The sequence below is a fragment of the Astatotilapia calliptera genome, chromosome 18 (assembly GCF_964374335.1).
Source record: "Astatotilapia calliptera chromosome 18, fAstCal68.1, whole genome shotgun sequence".
In the NCBI taxonomy this organism is placed as follows: domain Eukaryota; kingdom Metazoa; phylum Chordata; class Actinopteri; order Cichliformes; family Cichlidae; genus Astatotilapia; species Astatotilapia calliptera.
The window spans coordinates 13,196,006-13,217,696 of NC_137439.1; the positions used below are offsets into that span (position 1 = coordinate 13,196,006).

The 21,691-nt window shown below is 41.0% G+C and overlaps 1 protein-coding gene across 2 annotated transcripts; it reads right to left on the reverse strand.

Moving 5' to 3' along the window:
• Nucleotides 1-12,259: 12,259 nt before the first annotated feature.
• Nucleotides 12,260-21,008, reverse strand: LOC113011174 (uncharacterized). Of its 2 annotated transcripts, none has more exons than XM_026150584.2 (3): nt 19,574-21,008; nt 16,755-17,396; nt 12,260-12,865 (listed from the first exon to the last, which is right to left on the reverse strand). In XM_026150584.2, exons 1-2 carry the CDS (start codon nt 20,561-20,563, stop codon nt 16,857-16,859), a joined length of 1,530 nt encoding a protein of 509 aa, XP_026006369.2. In that variant the 5' UTR covers nt 20,564-21,008; the 3' UTR covers nt 12,260-12,865; nt 16,755-16,856. The 2 variants fall into 2 exon arrangements, with proteins under 2 accessions (XP_026006369.2, XP_026006370.2); XM_026150585.2 differs by having other exon boundaries at nt 12,260-12,862; nt 19,574-20,965.
• Nucleotides 21,009-21,691: the final 683 nt, after the last annotated feature.

Genomic DNA, 21,691 nt, shown 5'->3' on the forward strand with positions numbered 1-21,691 from the left:
TTCTCATGGAAAAACATCTAAACCAAAACTGAGAAGAAGATCCACAACACATGGTGGAAGGTTTTACAAAGACAAAGAGAAGTTGTATTCTCCAATAGGTCACTACAAAACACCCCATGGGTCAAAGCAGCCCATTTTTAGTCCCAGGACTGAGCTCTTACTGGGTGACTATTGTGTAGTGTGATCCTGGCCTTCTATAGGATCACACTGCATATGTATAATATATGTGGCTTTAAAAAAAACATAATTTTCTAAAACTGCAGCACACTAAGTAAGCGAACACTACTCAAACAGCAGTATTTATGGCAGCCGGATAGTGAATGAAGACTCCAGTAAAAATAAACCACAGCATCCATGTTGATGATAAAAGAAGAAATAAGTCAGCCGGTTAAAGAGTGTGACTCAGAATATTTTTCAGTGGAGCTCTTGGGAGCAGATGAATAACATGCATCAGGTTTTGAATAAACACAGACAAGGCCTAGTAGAAATCCTTCATTTTAATCTTTTCAGGGGATCTGTTGACAACAGGAAACAAACAACCACATCCAGCTCATCCTTTAACTTGGACATATTAGAAAACTGCAAATACTCGTTTTATGTTAAATTGTCAAGGATGTATGTTATGAGTATGTTTCTACAAGTGTGTGTTAGTGTATAACTGAGTGAATGGAAATGTTCACATGATAAAACAGTGTTGAAAATATAGTCTGATGTGTTGATGCATTACATTACAAATCAAAGTTTCATGTTAGAAAATGCCAAAATATGTTTGGATTTTTTTCAAGATTGTCTGTTGATTTACTATATGAAAAGTAGTATAAATTATACTTTTGACAGTTTCAGATCTTACATCACAGTTGGACAACAGCTGTGATGTAAGATCTGAGATAACTCATAAGCACACTGCAGGATTAAAGCAGTTTCTATCCTCAGTGTGCGGCCTCAGAGACAAACAGGCCTGCAGGCAGACGCTCTGTGAAGACACAAGATCTTCTGCATCCTTGCCATATCTACTAAAACACAGTCAGAGCATGATGAATGGAGGCCTTTTCCAATTCTCTTCTTCGATGCATATTTTAAAAAAGGGTTGTAAAATCCTTCTTGGCTCAGAATTCACCACATTTTGGTTTGACTCACATGCGCGGGGGCTTGTCCGGGATGAGGTGTTTTTAATAGCTCTGGGATATTTTGTCTGAGTGGGAGGATTGACACATCACGCCAGGGAGGATGTCCAGCGTGTTGCTGAAAATTTTTTTTTTTTCTAAAGGCAACCGTGTTTTTGCAGCAAGCAGTAGACGGTTTCAAACAGCAATGAGTGACGGAAGAAAAAAAAAGCAAACCTGCTCCAATCACGTTCGCTTTGAGTGGATGATGGTTTGTCTGATTCAAAGATGTTTTTACTTACTCGTGCAGGTTTTGTACATTATGAAGTGGTTTTGAGTGATGCACTGGAAAACAGGCCCCAGACAATGTATGCGCCGTTAAATGCACAGATGTTGGGTATTTGCAACGGAACAGAGCTCAGCCTCGGCTTAAAAAAGAAGCGAACCGGGGAGATTAGACACAATTGAAATGGTTTGGAAGTTGCCAAGGTGCTTCCCTGCCAGAATAGATTGTCTATGTTATTGAAACTGTCTGGAAAAAATCCCCCCTGCTCCTATTAAGTCGACTCCATTTCAGTCTGTCCAGGCATTTTGGAGACAATATTTACAGACTGTGACTATTTCAGCAGAGGATATCTGCAGCAGAGATTTAAAAGTCTCAGCATGCTCACAGACAAAAATAAATGAAGACTAAGAGTCCGTGGCCATGGTTGTATTAAGTGCAGGGGTTCAAAGTCTCACAATCTGATTTACATTGTTCATTTATTCAGGCATATTCTTTACCACAGCATAATTTTAGTGTTGGTGATAGCACTGCATTAAAAGTGAATGTATTTTAAATTGTATTTTTTTAAAGTAATGTCTGTATTTTTATAACAAAAAGGCCATCTAACTTGTGCTACAACTGGAAATGTCAAGGATGATAGATGATAACACTTGAACTGATAACTGACATGAAACTGAGTTGCTAGAGGTGTTGGATAAAAAACACATTAGAATCATCTTAACCCAGATTTCATCTTCTTAATATTTCACAAGGTATTTTGCTAAAAACATAATGTCAAAATCACTGTGAAATCTGAGGTGGGGAAAAGCAAAAATCCACAAACAAGATGAAAGTATCTCTGCCTTTGAACACATTTTCTACTATTATTACTAAATTATTTCACTAGTAGTATTTTATTATATTTAAAATTGACTAATGAATACACTAATGTTTGAAAGGGTCATTTTTGTTTTAAGGGTTTATGATAAAAGGTTAACCTGTGATATCAAAAAACTGTCTACACTGTTTAATATGTGACACTATTATACATTAACTGACGTATAATCAGCATGGAAGATTTATGAGGTTAAAGTCTACACTATCATTAAAGTAAACAAATGTATGTATTTATCTTCATATTTCACCACTGAAGTTAACATTTGAGTTTTGCCCATTTGTAGGTCAGGCTAACTTTACCATCTCTGAAGTTAAGATGTTAACCTTTAACTCTGTCAGATTTCAGCTGGTCTTTTTGGCCCAGCATGTCATTTTAATCATGTCATGCTGCAGAGAAGACAGTGGCTGTTTGCTCAGCTGTGTAGCTTCACACCAACATCTGGACAGAGTCTTGAGTTAGGCTTACACAAGCCTGACGAAGCCAAAGGAAAAAAAGAAAAGAAAAAAAAGGAGTTTGGCACTACTTTTCATTCAGGCTCAGCAAATATAATCAAGCGTACAGGTAGGTTAGGTGTGGAAGGGACCGGTCTGCCATGTGCCTGCAGCCTGCTGTGGCAAGGAGAGACATTTTCCGGATGCATCTGCACGTAGGTGGACAGTGTTTGGAGACGTTACTAAGGGCAGGGTTTGGTATTTGAAGGTCATATTTCAACAAAGCGGGGCCATGTGAGAGTCGGCAGGGACGTAACTGAGGAACGTGCTGAGCCTAAAGAGAGCATCCTGGCAGGTTGGTTTAGGCACAGGGCAGAGAAATTCCTCAGCAGCTCTGTCATCCTGCCGAGATCGAGAACAGAGCTGAGGTCAGCTGAAGACCAGCAAGGGTGTGCAGGGTAGACGCACTGGGCTACTTCCTCTTACTTCCTTGGGGGTGGGACGGTTACACAACCAGCAGACACACTGTAGTAAATTTGGCCAATGAAAACTACACAGAGCTCGGAGACAAAACACAGCGGAGTCAAACTGATGATGAATTCTGTTTCTCTTTCAAGCTGGGTGGTACTTTGACTTGGGTGGTATTTGGTGGGATGGCTCAAAGGATTTGCTGTTCTCTGATTGTTGATCCACTGCACCGTCTATAAGCTCTTCATCTCTTACTTCAAACACTTGTATTAATTTTTCTCTGAAGCAATCTGTTTAGTGCAAATTCATTTACCAAAAGGAATCTCCCAATGATGAATGAAATGACAAAACAGTGTTTTGATTTTGAGCTGAGAGGGATTTTTAGAAAATGAATTCCTGGTATGTTTGGCTTCTGACGGAAAAAAAACACCCTGCTTTCATGCTGCTCTGCTAAACTCTGAAAATGTTTTTTTAGTTCTGGTTTCTAGTATGAGAAACAAGAAAGGGTATACGATGGAAATTAACGTATATAAGCTCACGTATAATGACAACGTATCATTCATAAGTAACCCTGTTTGAACAATGGACTGTATATAAAAGATGGATGTAGCCACAGACTTCACCCAGTCCTTGCTTAGGTGCTCTAATAAAAAGCCTCAATTTTCACTGCAGGGCAACCTGCTAGTGACAAATAAAGCTTGATTGATTCTGATTCTGATTCTGAATTAAATTGAATTAAAAAAAACTCTGATACACTGATAATGTATCTTGTTAGCCCAAATCTGATCTGTGTGCATTTTCATCTCACTATATTTCTTGTTTTCTTGCATTTCTTGTCTTTATTTGAGCCCTGCTCTGCTCTTTCCCCCTTTGGCTCTGTGTTTCGGGGGGCTGGTTAGACCCATTAGCACCTAGCTGTTGTAGCTGCCTCTGAGATAAACACTGCAGTTGTTCATCATGCTGTATTTTTCCATCCAGAACCTAAACAGACCAGGAAACAATACTCCATCAGCCAAGCACTGAGCACCTCTGGCATTAACTGCATCCTACTCATGTATTATTTTTGGTAGGACTAGACAAACTGGAGGTGGCAATACTTGCAGACGGTGTTGTTCTTGGTTTGAATCTGTGTCTGACATTCCAAACTCACTCCAGTATTTACAACAGCGGCACAGCCAACAGCTCAGCCAGTGCACTTTTGGTCTGACAAGATTCATAGACAGGATGTGCAGAAAGGCCAAGACTTGGACAGCAGGCTGAGACGTGGCCTTTGTCAAAGTCCACTGGGCTTCAGGTTCTGCAGACATTAACTAACATCCAGCCTTACAGACTAAAATGAGGGCCCAGAGGATTGATGGTAGTTTCCTTGTCCTAATATATTTGGCTTACAAGTTATATTTCAGTCAAGAATAACAGCTGAAAACAAAATAAGCTTTTACTTTCTTGCCCAGCCCTTTGAGAAAGCAGGGTGATCCTGTATCTTCATTAAGAAAATATTCCGACAGTTACAGTCTGGAAAGAGTTAGTATTCACTCCTTCAGCATATTATTGAATCTAGAGGACTAAATCATGCAATGATGAATAAATGGCTTACAGTTCAAAGTGCTGACTCAGTTAGTGGACTGTGAATGTGTCAAGAGATAGAAACTAATAACTTTTCTAAAGAAAAACAAATGTCTTCATGTTTCTGAACAGGAAGGAGGTGCTGCTTTTTCCTGTTAACCCTGCAACGCCACGTGTATCATGTTTGATACATGAGTTTTTGAGCCTTCAGTGTACTTTTTCTCCCCAAAAAACGAAATAAATTGCACAAATTATTTTTAAGCAATCAATGAAAATATCTGGACATAACAAATATGATGCAAATCATAACTTGTGAATATTTAATTTCTTCTTTTTTTATTTGACATAAGGTTCAGTAAAAACTCAGTGTTCAAAAACGCTGAATTATTTCATGGATCAGCCTTTACAATGTTAGATTACATTTTAAAATTAAGGTTAATTAAGGTTAATCTCTTAACCTCAAGAGACCCGAGCTATTGTTTAACAAAGTATGAAGCATCTCATAGAGCAGAAGTATAAGGCACAGAAAAGTTTAAATGTGATGTCCCCCATGTAAGGACAGACAATTTTAGGGAGAGAATTGTGCTATTGCTTTTCTTTTTCTGCAACTTTTTAATTATTTTGGGTTTAAAGCATTTTTTAAATAATGGAAATAATTGAACAAACCTTAAATCTTCTTCAAACCCAGCTGACTTTAGTAGTTAAGTAGTTCATCCTGTTTTGAGCTAAAGACACCATTCATATGGCCTCAATACCTTGAACTCTTAAAGCTGTATTAAGTTCAAATCTTTGGGGGGTTTTAAATGATGATAGCTTAAGTTTCATGCCAATTTCAGTATGAGTTTTTAATGTATTTCCAGTTAGAGTGGGTGACATCAGCAATGATATTGCCCAATGAACATTTTCAGCTCTTTCATTTTACAACCTTTTTCTACTTCAGCTCTTTTTACTCCTACATTTTTAATCCACCTACACATTTGCCCTTCAAATAGTAGACATTTTGGTGCTCTCTTTGTGGTCTTTCACAAAATGTCCTTTAAAAGATAGACTGACTTATAATGTTTCCTCCATATTCACTCAAATTCACTCCAAAGTTAACTTGTTTCCTCTCTCTTTAGAAAAAACAGAAGTGGAGGCACTTTTAAAACAGCAATTTCTGTGCCATTTTTAGTGTTATTAACACTAAAAAAGAAAGTGTATGGACTACCTCAGTAACACATCCTTGTGCTCATAATGGCAAAAAATGTTTTCACTAAGAGCTGCTGTCTTTGTCTAGCAAGGAGCTATTCTAGGATCCTTCAACAGGATTTTCTGTGCATTTCTGTGTCCCACTCTATTTGATGGAGAGAAGTAAACACAGCCATCACTGAGAAACAAACTGTGACCAGATTACCAACATGCTTTCACGTTGATTGACTTATTAGGTACTCCTGTGGCCACTCTGTGAAGTGCACTTTGGCCATTTTATTAAGTATAACTTTGGCCACTTTTTTGGATACACTGGTGGTAATAAAATGTCCCAACCTTTTTTTGAGACATGGCAGTTCAGCTCCATGCTCCAGAGAAAATCATTTAGATACAGAACCTTTTAGCCTTTAATGCACTTCGACTCCTTGATATGATTTACATTTTCTCTAAGCTGCATTTTGAAGCTAAAGCTAAGCTTCAAAATGCAGAAATCCAAAACCATTGGGTGATCTCACAGTAGCTACAAACATATTTATGCCGTCTCTGAATTTTCGCATGGAAGCGATGGTGTAAAAAAACCCTGTTTCCAGTACCAGGCATTTGCTGCTTTGATTGAAGCTGTGTCTTTTTAAAGTCTGTCATGTGCTATTTAAGATAAATAGCCCCCCCCCCCCCCCCAGAAATAATCAGCAGCCATTTTTGGTTTCTCAATTCATGTGCAGAATATCTTCGAGCTAGGTTTTTCAAAACTCCCAGTGTACACTACAGCCCATGGGCTCACACCAAATATATTTAAACTCTTCAGGAAAGAATCACTTGGCAATAGGATTAGGATCGGATTTTTTTCATAGCAAGTAATCCAAACCATGCAGCAACATATTAATAACTAACCTAGACCTGAGCATGGATCATCTCAGACGCTCTCCTGTCTGAAGTTTGGTCTCTTTTCAGCATCTTCTTCCTTCCACATGATGTTTGTCTCAGGCAGTTCAGGCACTGAACATAAACTTTGGTTACGAACAATTTAACCCTCATACTAGATCTTCACTGTGCTCATTTTTTATATTAGCCTAACCGTAGCTCTGTAGCTAGCCACCAGGTAGCATGTCATTACTAAGGTTTTTAACACAACATCATGCACACATTGCTCAGAGCTGTCCAACCACTGGTTGCTTGAGAAACGTGTACTCAGCAACAGTGGTTATTTGTGAAGAAGGTGCTACACCAAAAAGCTTAGAGTTCTTCATGTTTCTCTGTAAATATTCGCTAACTTCCTGTACTGTGTACATTTGAAGAAGTGCGATGGAAATTAGAAATGCAGACTAGCTGCACACTTTTTAACATGTTGCTGTATTTGCCTGCAGTTTGTCTGCAAATGCTCACTAAAAACGAGCTGAGTGGTAACACTACTTGAAAAAGTGTGACGCAAACCAAAGAAAATAAAAGTTAAAGTTGTTCCTCAGCACTGGAGTGAACATGTTTCAAAGGGTGTTGGTAGTTAGCAAGAATTATCACGAACTGGCTCAAATTATGTAACAAGGAAAGAGTCCACACAAATTGGTTACTTAAATATAAAATAATTTAGAAAACACAATCTAAGGCACAAAGATCACTAATGGGTTGATGTCAGGATGAGTACAAGAGAGGAACTGAACAGTTCATCTGGGCCCGCTTTATAGGCTGTAAGACACTTACCTGCATTAGCTGACAATCCTCCCATGCCAGGCAATCAACAGCAGGTCATGGCTTTCATGAGTCTGGGTCGTAACAGGATTTTTACAGACAACCATGGCAATCTGCCAGTAACCGAAACAATCACTCAGAGGCTTTTGCCAACCAGTCCCTAGCAACAGGTGGTTGTCAGATGGTTGTTGGCCTGTGTCACTTGATTATAAATTATCGTCACGATTGTCACCAGTGTTGGTCAACTTACTTGAAAAATGGGATTACTTTTTCCCCCCAAAAAGTAATCCCATTACTTTACTGATTACTTATTTTCAAAAGTAGTTCGTTACTTAGTTACTTAGTTTACTTTTTAAGACATGATTTACAGAGGTGGGACCAAGTCATTGTTTTGCAAGTCTCAAGTAAGTCTCAAGTCTTTATCCTCAAGTCTCAAGTCAAGTCTCAAGTAATGTCAGGCAAGTCAGAGTCGAGTCTCAAGTCACTGGTGTAAAAGTCCGAGTCAAGTCACAAGTCTGAAACTTTGAATTTCAAGTCCTTTCGAGTCTTTAAAAAAAAAAAAAAAAAACGAAAAAAAGCATGTTGCAGTTATGCTAAATGTAAATATTAGACCATGTAATTTTAAAATCTGTGTTTTTCTCAACACATGACAAAATAGTGAACTTAGAAAATATACACAAATTGTGAAATTGCACCTCTTTAAAATGCAGCTCAATTAAACCTAGCTCCAAGAATAATTTTCACCGACAGTTCTGAGATAAGCTGCATGTTATTCTTGGATGCGGTTGTAGGACCAGCTTTAAAATCGCATGACAAAAATATCATACACATTAAAAAAAACTGTATCACCAACGTAGCCTGGACAACATTTGCTAGTTAGATGAAGTCAGCTATCTCATTGTAGCATATTTATATGCATATTTATAATCATACGGTTCTTGGAGTGAGCGCATACACTCATGAAGTTTAGTAACTTCCGGTCACTGCAACAAGCCCAGGTACAGTTTACCGACGGATGGGTGCAGGACCTTGAAATGCACCGTGTCGAACGAAAGACCATCGTACGTATCATAAGTTTACCAGTCTCACAAATCGTCGTCATAAATATACATTCCTTAACCGTTTATTAATAGGACCTTTGAGCTCAACGGTAATTAATTAGTAGTGGAAATAATTTCTGGTACCCATCACAGAAATGTAGCAGTGACAATAATACTGTATGCTGTAATCGTACTGGGCAATTAGTGATACAAAAAACCTGTTTTATCCTGTGAATAAAAGTATATGTTTTTGTCAATGTACCATAATAACAGAAGCGAAACGCAATATTGTGTCAGGACAATTCACTATTTATGCACAATAAATAAAGGAGCATAGCGCGACAATTTCTGTTCAGCGCCAGACTTGCTTGTAACCTATATCACCAATTATGTTATGAAAATGACGTATTAACTACTAAAAAACACTGACCTTCGTGTAAATGCTTGGAGCAGACTAACCTGTGAGCTGGAGTGTTCTGGGACGTTATATTTGATCTTTGAATGGCTGCAATCCAGGCCATCCGTCGCCTCTTTGTCACTTCGGAAACATGGCTCGAACAATTTCTCTTCAACGACGTAATCCGATAACAACCGATCTCTTTACCCGTCGGCTTCCCGTGGCTGTCATGCGACCGGCTATTGCAGTTAATAATACAACGGCTTCTTGACATTTTTGTGTTTCTTTTTATTGCTGTATAACTGATTTTAATTGAAAGCCTGCGTGCGCTAGTACCGCTTGCCACGAGTTCCCAGAATCCTTTGCGGTTCTACCCGTGAATGACGTCACATTTTCAATCTCTATATAATATGCATGTTAAATTTTATATTTGGGGTAAAATATCAAGTCTTTTCAAGTAAACCGGTTCAAGTCCAATTCAAGTCCCAAGTCATTGGTGTAAAAGTCCAAGTCAAGTCACAAGTCTTAGAACATTTTTTCAAGTCAAGTCTAAAGTCATAAAATTAATGACTCGAGTCTGACTCGAGTCCAAGTCATGTGACTCGAGTCCACACCTCTGATGATTTATCCCCTAAATAGGTGATAAAGCAAGGATGATCTGATATCCTCGTGTTGGTGTTGTTCCCAGACCATCATGAAAATGTTGTTCCAGGTTCAACATTGCAAGTGACCAATCACATTGTTGTGACGTTATTTCTTTGCGCGCCAAGCCATTCGTGCATTTATGAAATTCCAATGTTGCAAGGACAATATCAATTCTGCTTACTGTTTATTAAAGGGTTAGGGTTAGGGTCAGGGTCCGTTGATCGGCGGACAGAGGCGGTTTCACGCAGCTTAAGTACAGTTTTTTGTTTTACGCCGGTTTTTCCCGAAGTCGCAAAAGTATGACGTCACAACATTCTGATTGGTCACTTGCAATGTTGATCCTGGAACAACATTTAGTATGATGATCTGGGAACAACACCAACACGAGGATATCAGATCAACCATAAAGCGGAATAGCTTTAGCTTCAGCCCAATTCTACTTTTTCTGCATAATCCATCATATAAAATGTAATCAAATGAAAAAGTCTCTTTTTAAAACTTGTTTTATTAGTTTTAATCTTTTAACTCTATGCATGAAGCAAACATTAGATTATATGCAATATTCTCTGACTGGAAGAAATTTGTTTAACATTTAAACCCATTTTCTGCACATTGCAGCACATAAAATATTTCTTTGTGTTTACACTCACTCTTTCAAATAGATGCACGTAAAACACAGCAGAAAATAAATAAAATCAAAGACCCAGCAGTCCTGTTGCTCTATTTTCACCTATATAGCAGGGGTGGGGCAGGCGGAGGTTTGCCCTGGTGCAGGTGTGCCGCAGCGGTCAGTGGAAGGATACGGCAGTTTCTCTGTGAATTTCACATTCCAGCAGCAGCGTATTTGGTGCTTGCTCGACGTTTAGGGGATTTTTCGCTGTAAAAAGTTTTCTTCCCACTCAGTGAGCAGTGGACGCTAATGTTTTTGTCACTTTTTACAGAATCAAACTCAAAGTAAGGTCAGTACTTCCACGCTTTAAACGCTGCACTCGATATATTATCCATTTTTGATCTGCACACAGCTGTTGCCACAAACGTTGCACTCGCTTATGTCATTGTCATGAGACACTTGCAGAAAAAATCCGGGTTTTAGTAACGCAGTGTGCTTACGGGAAAGTAACAGTAATCTAATTACCTTTTTTGCAATAGTAATGTACTCCCTTTACTCGTTACTCGAAAAAAGTAATCGGATGACAGTAACTCGTTACTGCCCATCTCTGATTGTCACACATCCAAAATGGGGGTCTGTTGAATAAAAAATGCCTTTTGGAAACATGTATGTAAGTAAATGTTTTCTACAGTCATTGGTTCAGTTATTCTAGCTAGCCTAACTTCACTATCCCTGAAAAGATTCCTGCTAATTAGCTTTCCATGTTTATATCCAAAGTTATAGCGGTGCTGTGTTTTAGAAATTCTTAAGTCAGAACGTGGTTTTTCATTTTTAGATGTAAACTGGTCTGCTCACTCCTCTGCTAAACCTTGTAAATCCTTATTTACATGCATGGCTGGATTTTGAACTTTATCGTAACACCTTGATGAAGTTCTGAAGTAATCTGTTTAACTCTCAGTGCTAATGGCTGATATCCTCAGAGGCATTAGCTTTAAACCTGGAGATGGTGCTTTAATCAATCTCATGAACTTAAAAAATGATCTCGTTCAGCTAATCAACATGGCCAGAACTGAGGAGTGCATTTTCCTCTGTGTGTAAATCAACATTCAGAACCAGTTGTTTAAAAATTACCGTGGCGTTTGAGTGTTAAATCCACTGCCTAAAGTGCTGAGCTGGAGAGCTTGACAGACAGCTAGAGTTGGGTTAGTATATTCAACTGTAATGATTTTTGGCTTAACACTGAGCTGTTGAGGTGTGCTAGGAATTTATCATTATTTTCTTTGTTTATTTGCAAACTTGAGAAACACTTCAGGTCAGATCAGATTATAAAACCCATAATTTAAAAAAAATCTTTGGCTACAGCGTTATTGTATATTGTTACCAGACAATGGTGCAATACAAGGCCCTGCTTGAGGGGCCAAAAAATATTTTTAATTTTTAATGTTGACAAGTTAATAACAGCCTCTGGCACATGACCTTCCCCATCTATCCACAGCAGCTTATCAACTCTTTACAACCTTGCCTCCCAGTCACACAGCACAATTACTTACACCGCTTCAGGCTGCAGACAGTGAGTGACAAAACACCCAGGACAGTTAACAGTTTGCATGCTCCATCTGTCACTGTAGCTTTCCATCAGCGATACGGGCACGGAAAGAGGCCAAGAAACTGGGATATTTTGTAAGGGAGCTGGATTGTAGTGGCTCTCAGAGGAAGCAACAAGCGCTTGGATAGCAGCAGGCGCTTGCGAGAGGAGAGTGGTGAAATTCTCAGACAAGATTTAAACAAACAGAGACACAGACGCTGGCATTGCTGGCCATGGATACAGCCTCAAGCGCGCTGACAGAATAAGGCCATGAGAGATCACACACTGCCATCTCCAGATCAGGCCCAGAAGTATTCCTACAACAGCTCCTCTCACTTCAGTCAGGCTCAGCGAGTGTATAAATCATTTCTCAGAGGCAGGGGTAATAAAATGCTGGTGTCATTTCTTTTATTTCATATTTAATATTTAGTGGGACATTCAGCAGTCAGTGAAACTTATCAAGAATCAGATGATTAAGATGTTGGATTTATTTGCATGAGGAAGGTGCAGGAAAATCAAAAGTATTGCCATTTAATTTTAGCTTCCTCTATCCTCACTTTCTTTCCTCTTGTACTTTAAAAGCCATGTTACAGAGAGAAATAGTTGATATGGAAAATATCTTCACCATAGTTTATATGATATAAATCTTAATATAGTACAGGTAGTATCCAGACTAGTATAAGCTGCCTGAAAATAGATAATCTTTTTCAATATAAAAATAGTAGAAATAAATACTGTCATGAAAAGCTACCTTTATGTTTCAGGTTGATGGTTGTTGAGAATAAGTTTGCAGTTTATCCTTCTCATTACTTTCTCACACATTTAAATTCTCAAACAGTTCGACTGCCTCTCCTCCACACTTGTGCGCTCACGTGACGTGCAGTCACAGGTCGACTCTCGGGGGAGCTTTCCCTTTGGAAATAACCCCACCTTCAGGCCGTGCTCTGTTTCCACCAGCTGACAGCTCGTCTCAGTGGCATCAGCTCCTGCTGGAAACATCACATCAGAGAAGAGGGGGAAAAATTATTTAAATGCAGAACTCAGCACCTCAGTGAGCTCAGGCTTGGTGCCGCCTGCCCTTCCCGGTGAAACACAGTACATTCATATTAACTATGCTTCTTCTCAAGGCTTTTCGTGCCGCATTACTCATTGGTGGAGCCATGGAAACAGAGCGTAAGTCTGTGCTGTACTGACAGTGAGGCAGTGTGTGTAGTGTCGTGTGTGTGTGTCCTTGTGAGTCATGTTGCTGACTTGTAAAGAAGCACCTCAAACATGGCTTTTATCAAACTTGTGAGAAGAGTTTTGTGTCTGTTTCAGAGAAAGCCGCGGTAGGTTTCTGGCTTTCAGAGGAACGATATTTCTGCCATGGAGTGGGTTTTTTTTGGAAGTGGTCACGGTCGAGTTTATAAAGGATGCTCCTGATCTGACTCCCTTTTTTTATTTGTAACCAAGGCAGCAGTGAAAGGATAAAATACAAACAGCATACACTAAACACACAGAACATGAGGTGCACATTTTTAAAGTTAAACTTTTAATAGAAAAAGTGTTTCAGGACTTAATCAGATCTATTTACTTCCTGCACAGACTATACTCATTTTTAAATTTCCATCCTTTTTTAAATGTAAACTGGGAAAGAAAATCTACAGTCCAACCTCAGTAAACTGTAACAACAAATAGGCACAATCTCATTGTCAAAGAAGCCAGCCACAGATGCTTTGTTTTACTAGCTTTACCCTTTTATTTCTGTTTGGTTTTTATGCCAAACTTTCCCTTTGCCTTCTTGTTGGTCTGCATGACTTTATTCCTTTCTGTTCCTCCCAGTTTTATTTTGAAAGTTACCTAATGTGGCTCTACAAGTTCTTAATGGTTAAATCCTTTAGGAAGGAAGGAAGTCTCACTGAGATCAAGAGCTCTCTTTCAACCGTGGACAAAAAGCACACACAAAACTTGAGACAGACACACCAAAAAACAACCCATTATGCAATTTTTTTAACCTTCTCCCACTTATAGGCAGCAGTTTTTAAAAATTCAGGGTGAATCAGAGGTACGGCTAATGACCAGACACTGTAAGTACTGTGTTTCAGTTCAATCAAAGAGCAGAGGGAAGCAATCCGTCTTTGCAGCAGGGCCTTGTAAATAAACATCATATTTCATGATAATGCTGCTCTCTTTGATTCTCCAGTGGGCCCACCTCACTTTTTAATACAAGATGCAATGATGAGTAAGAAAAGAAACGCCTGTGATAAATTTGGGCCTTTGTTTTCTTCCCGCTGATTGAGTTCACCTGTGCTTTTTTGCCCTTCTCCCTGGTGTGTGCTTAGCCTTTGGGCTTTTCTCATTTCACTAATTTGTGCCTCCTCCTCTCCTCCATATTCCCGCCTATGACAATCAATCTCAGTGCGCCGTGCTGAAGGATGTCTCAATTCCTAAAATGCATCATAGCCAAGCTAAGCCAAGCCAACTTTATTTATATGGTACTTTTAAAAGAAAAAAGCATGTGCTGATCAAAGTCCTTAAAAATAAAATTAAAGACAAAAATAAATAAATAGATAATTAATAATAAATAAATAAATAAATATATTTAAAAATGGAAAAGTACTGGCAAAAAGCACCTACAAACCGATGATAGGAGAGGGACTTTTTATACAACTCATCTTTTTCATTCAGTTTGTTTAAGTTTAAGATGATCAAACTTTCTGCCCTTCACTCTTCTCTGTGAGATAAAAAAAAAGGTTTAATAACTTGTCAACTTTCTCCATGTTATGAATTTAAAAGTGTTGCTAAATATAAAACATGAGCACTCTTAAACCTGAGACTATAAAATACAGCAGTAGTTGGACTATAACAAAATAATTTATGACACAATTGTGCCATGAAGTTGCTTTAAAGGCAGTGATCAAATATGCAGCTCAACCTGCTGTAGTGACCTCTTACAAGTAAGGGAGCAGCTTATTCATAATGAATTACCACAGTTGAAACCACTATTTGTAAATGTACAACTGTATCACTCATTATCTGTTTGAATGACCTCTGGTTTGTTTAAAGCCAGTTCAACCGGTTTTCTCATAAATGACAAACTAGCTAATAGTGATATCAATAAAATACATCAATACGTATCATTCTTGTTAAATATTAATAAATAAACATCATTAATAATAAAAAAAACAAAGCATAAACCCTAATTGAAGTTAGACATAATGCTGTATATAACACATTCACCTATGAGTCCTCACAAAGATACAACCAGGCAACTGTCCCCACTGGCCAGGATGTAATTTTTTCTTGCCGGCACTTTTACAAAAACATCCAGTGATCAACTTTGAGCCTTAAACATTCCTCCTGTAAATGTCTTACCTTTAATTTTTGCGCAGTAAATGAGGTATTTAGTGTTAGTCATGCACGTCATAGGAACTGATCACGTTAAAGGAAGCTAATTGAAAATCTTTTAGCGATAAATAAAAGGAGTCAAGGAAAAACTTATGGAGGCACAGAATGTCTTGTGCTTGTCATTTTGACACTGAACCTGCTCTAGATGACTAATTCAAATGACTCAGACCTTTAAAATGTCAACAGCAACGATGCTTTGAAAAACTGTGAAAGGACAGTGTTGAGCGGACGAGCTATGTTACACTTACACCCTCATCTCATTCAACTGAAAGAATGTTCAAAGGCGCACGCCTTGCCGACCCTTTTCATCTGCCTGTCAGATTCGACCTGAAGCTGCAGCTTTGGATGTGCGCCTCTTCCTGCAGCAGTGGATGTGGAGTGCTTCTGTTTATATGGACATCACAAATAAACCCAAAGTTTGCCTCATTTTGTTTTGGCACATGGCCGGGGGGTGGGGTGGTGGGGGTTTATGATTAAAACCAGACTGTGCTTGCCCGACTCGAAGCCAGAAAAATAGATTGTAGTTACGCATACTCTGCACAAGAGGGAAGTACAGAAACACGCACGTGTCTTCAGCATCTGCAAAGGTGGACTCTTAAAACCAGTGCTTAACTCTATATCTGCTGTCTAATTTTCTGCCTCTGCTACAGGGACTTTTTCACAGAGTCATCTTGTTATTAAGTCTGGTTCTGTGATGATACATCTGTCTGTGGCATGAGAAGAAAGGCTCAGTCCCACCTCATCAGCCCATAACAGTAAATTATGCCAGCTCTGAGGCAGAGCTATGATCTTCCTGTAAATCTAATGACGACTTTTTTTTTTGTCACATGGTTGCAGTCAGGCGGCTGTGGGGTCTTCTTTTGCCAGTAACGGCTGAGCTCCTGCCAAGTTCAAGTTCCCTCGAAGTTATGACTAAGGTACACTGCAAAAAAAAGTCTCAAGATTTAAGGCCGTCACATTCAATATATTAAAGTGCTTTTTTAAGCCAAAATAACAGCAATGAGTAATAATCAACAGCTAATTGCATTTCGCAAGATCAGAAATTTCTCAAATCTACTCGTAAAAGAAGAATTTTACTTCAGCGAATGAAATTTTCTCACCCTGTTGACTAATTGCAACCACATGTGTAACCAGACTCAAGAATGAACTCTAATTTCTCATTTCACTTGCCAAGACAGACACGTTTTGCAGTGTAGTGAAGACTGGGAAATCATGTGACATCAACAAAAGCAGACGCATAACAATCCCTTCGCTGCCGCCCACACACAGACACCGCGCACTCGCACGCGCACACAAAAACACATATATCAAACACATACATCCTTTTTTGTAAAAAGGGAGGAACGCTGCAATTCATTTACTGCCTTTAAACCCTGCGCTGCCAGTAAACAGAGCCAACGTAATCAGCAGTGAGCCCGGACAGAAACATCAACATTGTAAAAGAAGAGCGAGAGAGAGACAGGGAGGAAAAAAAAGTTCCTCTAAACGTACCATTAATTGTTCCCCTGCCTGGTCCCTCTTTGACCTCCAGTCACTACAGCAGGGTCTCATGTTTCAGGCCCCCATGGCACTGGAGGACACCACCCCCCTCCTTCACACCATGCTGGTGCTCTGGCGACCTCTACTAGGGTAGGCAGGGGTCCTCACAGGCTTGGGAGGTGGGTATGGGCCCTTCCCACAGCGGCCGTTTTGGGGGTAAGGCGGAGGCTTTTGAGTTCTTAGATTGGAGGTGCTGTTCCCTATGATGACCTTAGGGTCTAGGGTCTGCGGGTGGGGTTCGGGACGAGCTTGGCCTGTGTGGTTGGAGTCTTTCGAGGGGTACAGGTGAGGCGGGTGGCCGTTCAAACCTGGCTTTTCGTGGTCCTTAATTAGATTGGGCGGGGTGAAGTGGCTGGTCTTCACTACCGACGCCATGTGGACAGGAGAAGGAGAGTTAGATCTGAGGATGACGCGGTCTTCATCGACGTGCTGTGATGCCTGAACTGAAGCTGGCTTGTGATTGGGCAGCATGGTGACCCTGAGGTCTCCTGAATGCGTTGAGTCGTGAAAGTTATTGGATGACCCCTGAGCGATGCAGGGCGGCTCCTCACTGAGGTCGATATTCGCTGTGAGACGATCAATCTGCTCAACCACCTGAATGAAAATAGAGAGAAATACATATGAACAAACTGCAGTGGAGTTTCAGTTACAGTACTTTGTTTGTGTACTTGCATTTTTATTCGACTTTCTGCTGCAGTTTGCTGGTCTGTAGCATTCATGTGTCAACGAAATGCCACAATCATCCCAGGAGTGGACATCTGAACAAGGTCAAACTGTGTAATGCTCAGAGAAGTTTAAAACAACCCAATCTCTACACCTACAGATCTCAGTTAGCATGTTGAATATAATATTAATATTGGGGCGACCGTGGCTCAGGGGGTTTGGGAAGCGCATCTGTAACCGGAAGGTTGCCGGTTCGATCCCCAGGCTCTCTGTCCTGGTCGTTGTGTCCTTGGGCAAGACACTTTACCCTATCGCCTACTGGTGTTGGCCAGAGGGGCCGATGGCGCGATATGGCAGCCTCGCTTCTGTCAGTCTGCCCCAGGGCAGCTGTGGCTACAACCGTAGCTTGCCTCCACCAGTGTATGAATGTGAGAGTGAATGAATAGTGGCATTGGAAAGCGCTTTGGGTGCCCTGAAAAGCGCTATATAAATCCAATCCATTATTATTATTATTAAACTTCATGAAGGTACAATTGCTCTAAGACTGAACCAATATGGCTTCTGTGGAAGAGTTTAGGAGAAAGACTTCGCTTTTCAGCATGGTTTAAGTTCAAGACTCCACACCTCTGGGCAGATGACACCAAAGTTGAGACGTCATAATTCACAGCACCACAGTTGGAGAAAACCAAACACAGCATATCAACACAACCTCACGTCAAGCACGATGGTGGGGAGGTGATGAGTTGGACTTGTTTTACAGCCACAGGACCTGGGCACCTTTTACCATCAAGTCAACCACGAACTCCTCTGTATCCCAAAGTACTTTAGAGCCAAATATGAGGACATCTGTCAGACAGATAAAGCTTGACCGAAACTGGGTCATACAACATGACGATGATCCCCACTGTACAGCTGCAAATCTACAGCAGGATGGCTAAAAAAGTAAAGAATCAAGGTGTTGCAATGGCCCAGAGTCCAGACCTCAACCTGCTGTGTCAAAATGCTGAAGTGGTATTTTAAGAGAGCTGTGCATAAACAAATGCCCGCAAACCTCAATGACTTGAAGCAACATTGTAGATTTTGCCAAAATTCCTCCACAACAACAAGTGAGACTGAAAAGTCACACAGAACACAATCACTTCAAGTTACTGCCGCTAAAAGTGCTTCTACAAGGGACTGAATAATGGTTTACACTTCATGTTTCGTGTGAAAACTTTAAAAACGTAAAAAAATCTACATTTTTTTATTTCTTCCTAACCTATTGCTCCACCTTAATACCAGTCACATGCTACATACATCAGTATTAGCACATGCTGTTGATAGCTGTAGCTCTTCGAGGCCATAACACTTTAGTTTGGAGACTTTTGTGGGCTTTTGAATGCAGGAATTTGTTTTTACGTTTTGGTATTTGTACTGAAGTAATGGATCTGAAAGCTTCTTCCTCCGCTGCCAAACTCTATTTCTAACTACAACAGATTGAGACAATTTAACCAATTAGTCAAATTAAAGCTCTTTTTTGTCTCTGGATCTCTTTTGTTTACAACTGTCTCAGTTCACTATTATGGCGGTTTTTATTTGTAACAGCAAAATGCCAGACCTTGCACCAACGCAGTCAGCTGTGAATCAATGCCATTTTACAGCTGCATGCAAAATGGATACTGTAAGAGCAGGGCATAATTTAGTAACAGTCTCAAGCCAGGCTTTTTAATGTGCTGCCCGGAACGCTGCCAATTTCGGCAGCGTTTTTCAAAAGGTCAGAGCAAATCGTTCTCAATCACTGCTTCGGTAGGAGATGATGACTGAGTTGCAAACAATGCAGTCAGCATGCACACACACACACATACACATACACACGTATACACAAGGACACATATAATGACATGCTCTTCATGAACGTGCACTCAGAGATACACGACCTGTGTCAATCTGTTCTGCACAGTGGATTGTTATGTCAGCATCTGAGCTTTGTGTTAATCCTTTTAAATGTCACAGTTTCCAGGAGAGAATTGATGAAAGACTGGGTCATCTGCACCAGATGCAGGTTTTTCTATATTAGACACCTGATGTATACGTAAGGATTATACAGTTATAATAATAGACCCTCCTACCTCTTTCATCTCGACGTGAACTTGCTTCAAACCCCCCAACACATCCTCCAGATCTGTCACCACTTGTCGAATTTGATCCCTCACCAAATCCTGCCGTCTCTTTTGCTTTGTCACCTCCAAACCCTGGAGCTGGTGGTTGTTTCCGGATGGTGATTTTGAGGTTTCTGGACTGGGGATGTCGGAAGGAGGGATGTAGGACCCCTTCCGTCTGCTTTGGTTCAAATTCTTTTGTGGGACCTCAGTGGGGAAAAAGCCACCACATCCATTCAAAACCTCCTCTGATCCACCCTTCAGTCTCCCTGGGTCCTGATGGCTATCTCCTTCCTCCCCTCCCTCGGTGAACACAGGCCTCGGTCTACAGTGGCCATTTGGCATGTGCAAATGGCCCAGTTGGGGATTGTATAGGTCCAAATGATGGTTCTCAAAGTTGCATCCATCGCTTTCCTCCTCATCCACAGAGACGTACCTGACAGTCCTCCTGTGTCTGTACCCCTGACCTTTGACCTGAAGATGAGGGAGAGGATGTGGTATCCCAGCGTTAAAGGGGTGTGCCCTGCTGTTGCTGCGCACCACACAGCCACACTGTTCTCTGACAGATGAATAGTGTCTCACCCCAGGCTCCAGTGGGTAGTTCCACTGGGCAGCGTTCAACTCCCAGGGGAAGACTTGGCTCAAGTCATCTGACTGGCTATAAGGGCCCTGCCCTGCAAACACAGACCTCCTCTGTGGGCTGTGATGACCACTTTTCTCAACTCTGTCCACCACGAAAGCTCTACCTCCTACATCTTTAACCCGAGGAGCCCGGGTGTCTCTCCTGAAGTCCAGCGATGGGTGGTCTGTCTGTCTGGGTGATGCTGGTTGATATCCCAGTCCACCGTGATGGCCGTACGGCTCATAGTGGATGCAGTGCTGGCAGGGGCATGGGGCAGGATTGTTGCTGTGCTGAAGAAATCGTTGGTGTCCCGTTGCTTGTGCGCCTTCTGTGTACATGTCCGAAGAAGTCCAAAGACTTGCGTCGAAAACGACTTAGAAAACAACTGGTTTCCTCCCCTCCCAGCTCTCTCCAGCCCAGTCATTCACTCGCTCTGTTTTCCTCATCTGCGTCTTCCCACAAGAAAACTTTTCACCAGCTCTTTTTTTTTAACTCTCTACCCAAGACTCCCTCCCCTTCCTTCCTGCCTGTTGTTTCCTTTCGTCTTCACTTCTGTAGTTAGTAATCTTTGCGTAGGTACTTTCCCTATACCCTCTTTCTCCTACTTCTCGTAACTTTTTCTTACTCCTTCTTCCTCACCCTGTAGCCCTCTCTCCTGCACGGGGCCCCTCTCCACCTCCCTCCCTCTCTCTCTGTCTCTCGTTCTACCTCTCCCGCCTCGTTGTTCTGTCTCATTTGCTGCTGCAGGCTTTCAGTCCCTCTCTCTCTCTCTCTCTCTCTCTCTCTCACTCTGGCAGTGTATTTCCCGTTTCCTCCCCTCCCCTCTCCCGCTCTCTTCTCTTTCTCCACCTCTTACTCCGTCTCTTGCCTCTGGTATATTCTCTCACTTCGTCGGCTGTACCTGAATTTGAGAATTTCTTCTTCACCCACCACCTGAAATCCTGCAGCTTTGTGAGGCTCCTCCGTTAAAGGACTCCATGGATCTCTGTCTCTGAGAGAAGCGTGTGAAAGAGTCCCAGCTCCGGTGCTGAGCTCATTAGACCAACTAAAGCCTTTGCACTCTGCAATTAAACGCTGCCTGGGATTCCTCGGCCAGAGACTGAGAGAGAAGGGGAGGGGTGGAGAGAAGCACTTGGGGGAGGTGGGGTTTCTAACATATACACACAAGGGAGTAGACAGCTCTCTGAGTCAAGGAGACAGAGCCACTGCCTTTGTACAAGGGGAGCATTTTTCACTTTTCTCTACCTCTCTCCACACCAATTTCTTTTCCTCCTCGTCCTTTGCCTCTCCTATCATCCGCACTCTGTCACTGTCTCAGTTAAAGTGACTTCACCTCAACAGTTGTGCAAAACTTCCTTCTGCTGAGGCAAGCACAGGCAGGATATCTTTGCTCCCTCAAATCTATACATTGGGATTTGAATGCCACTTAAACAGCACACTGTTAAATGTTTGCAAGCCATGTTAAT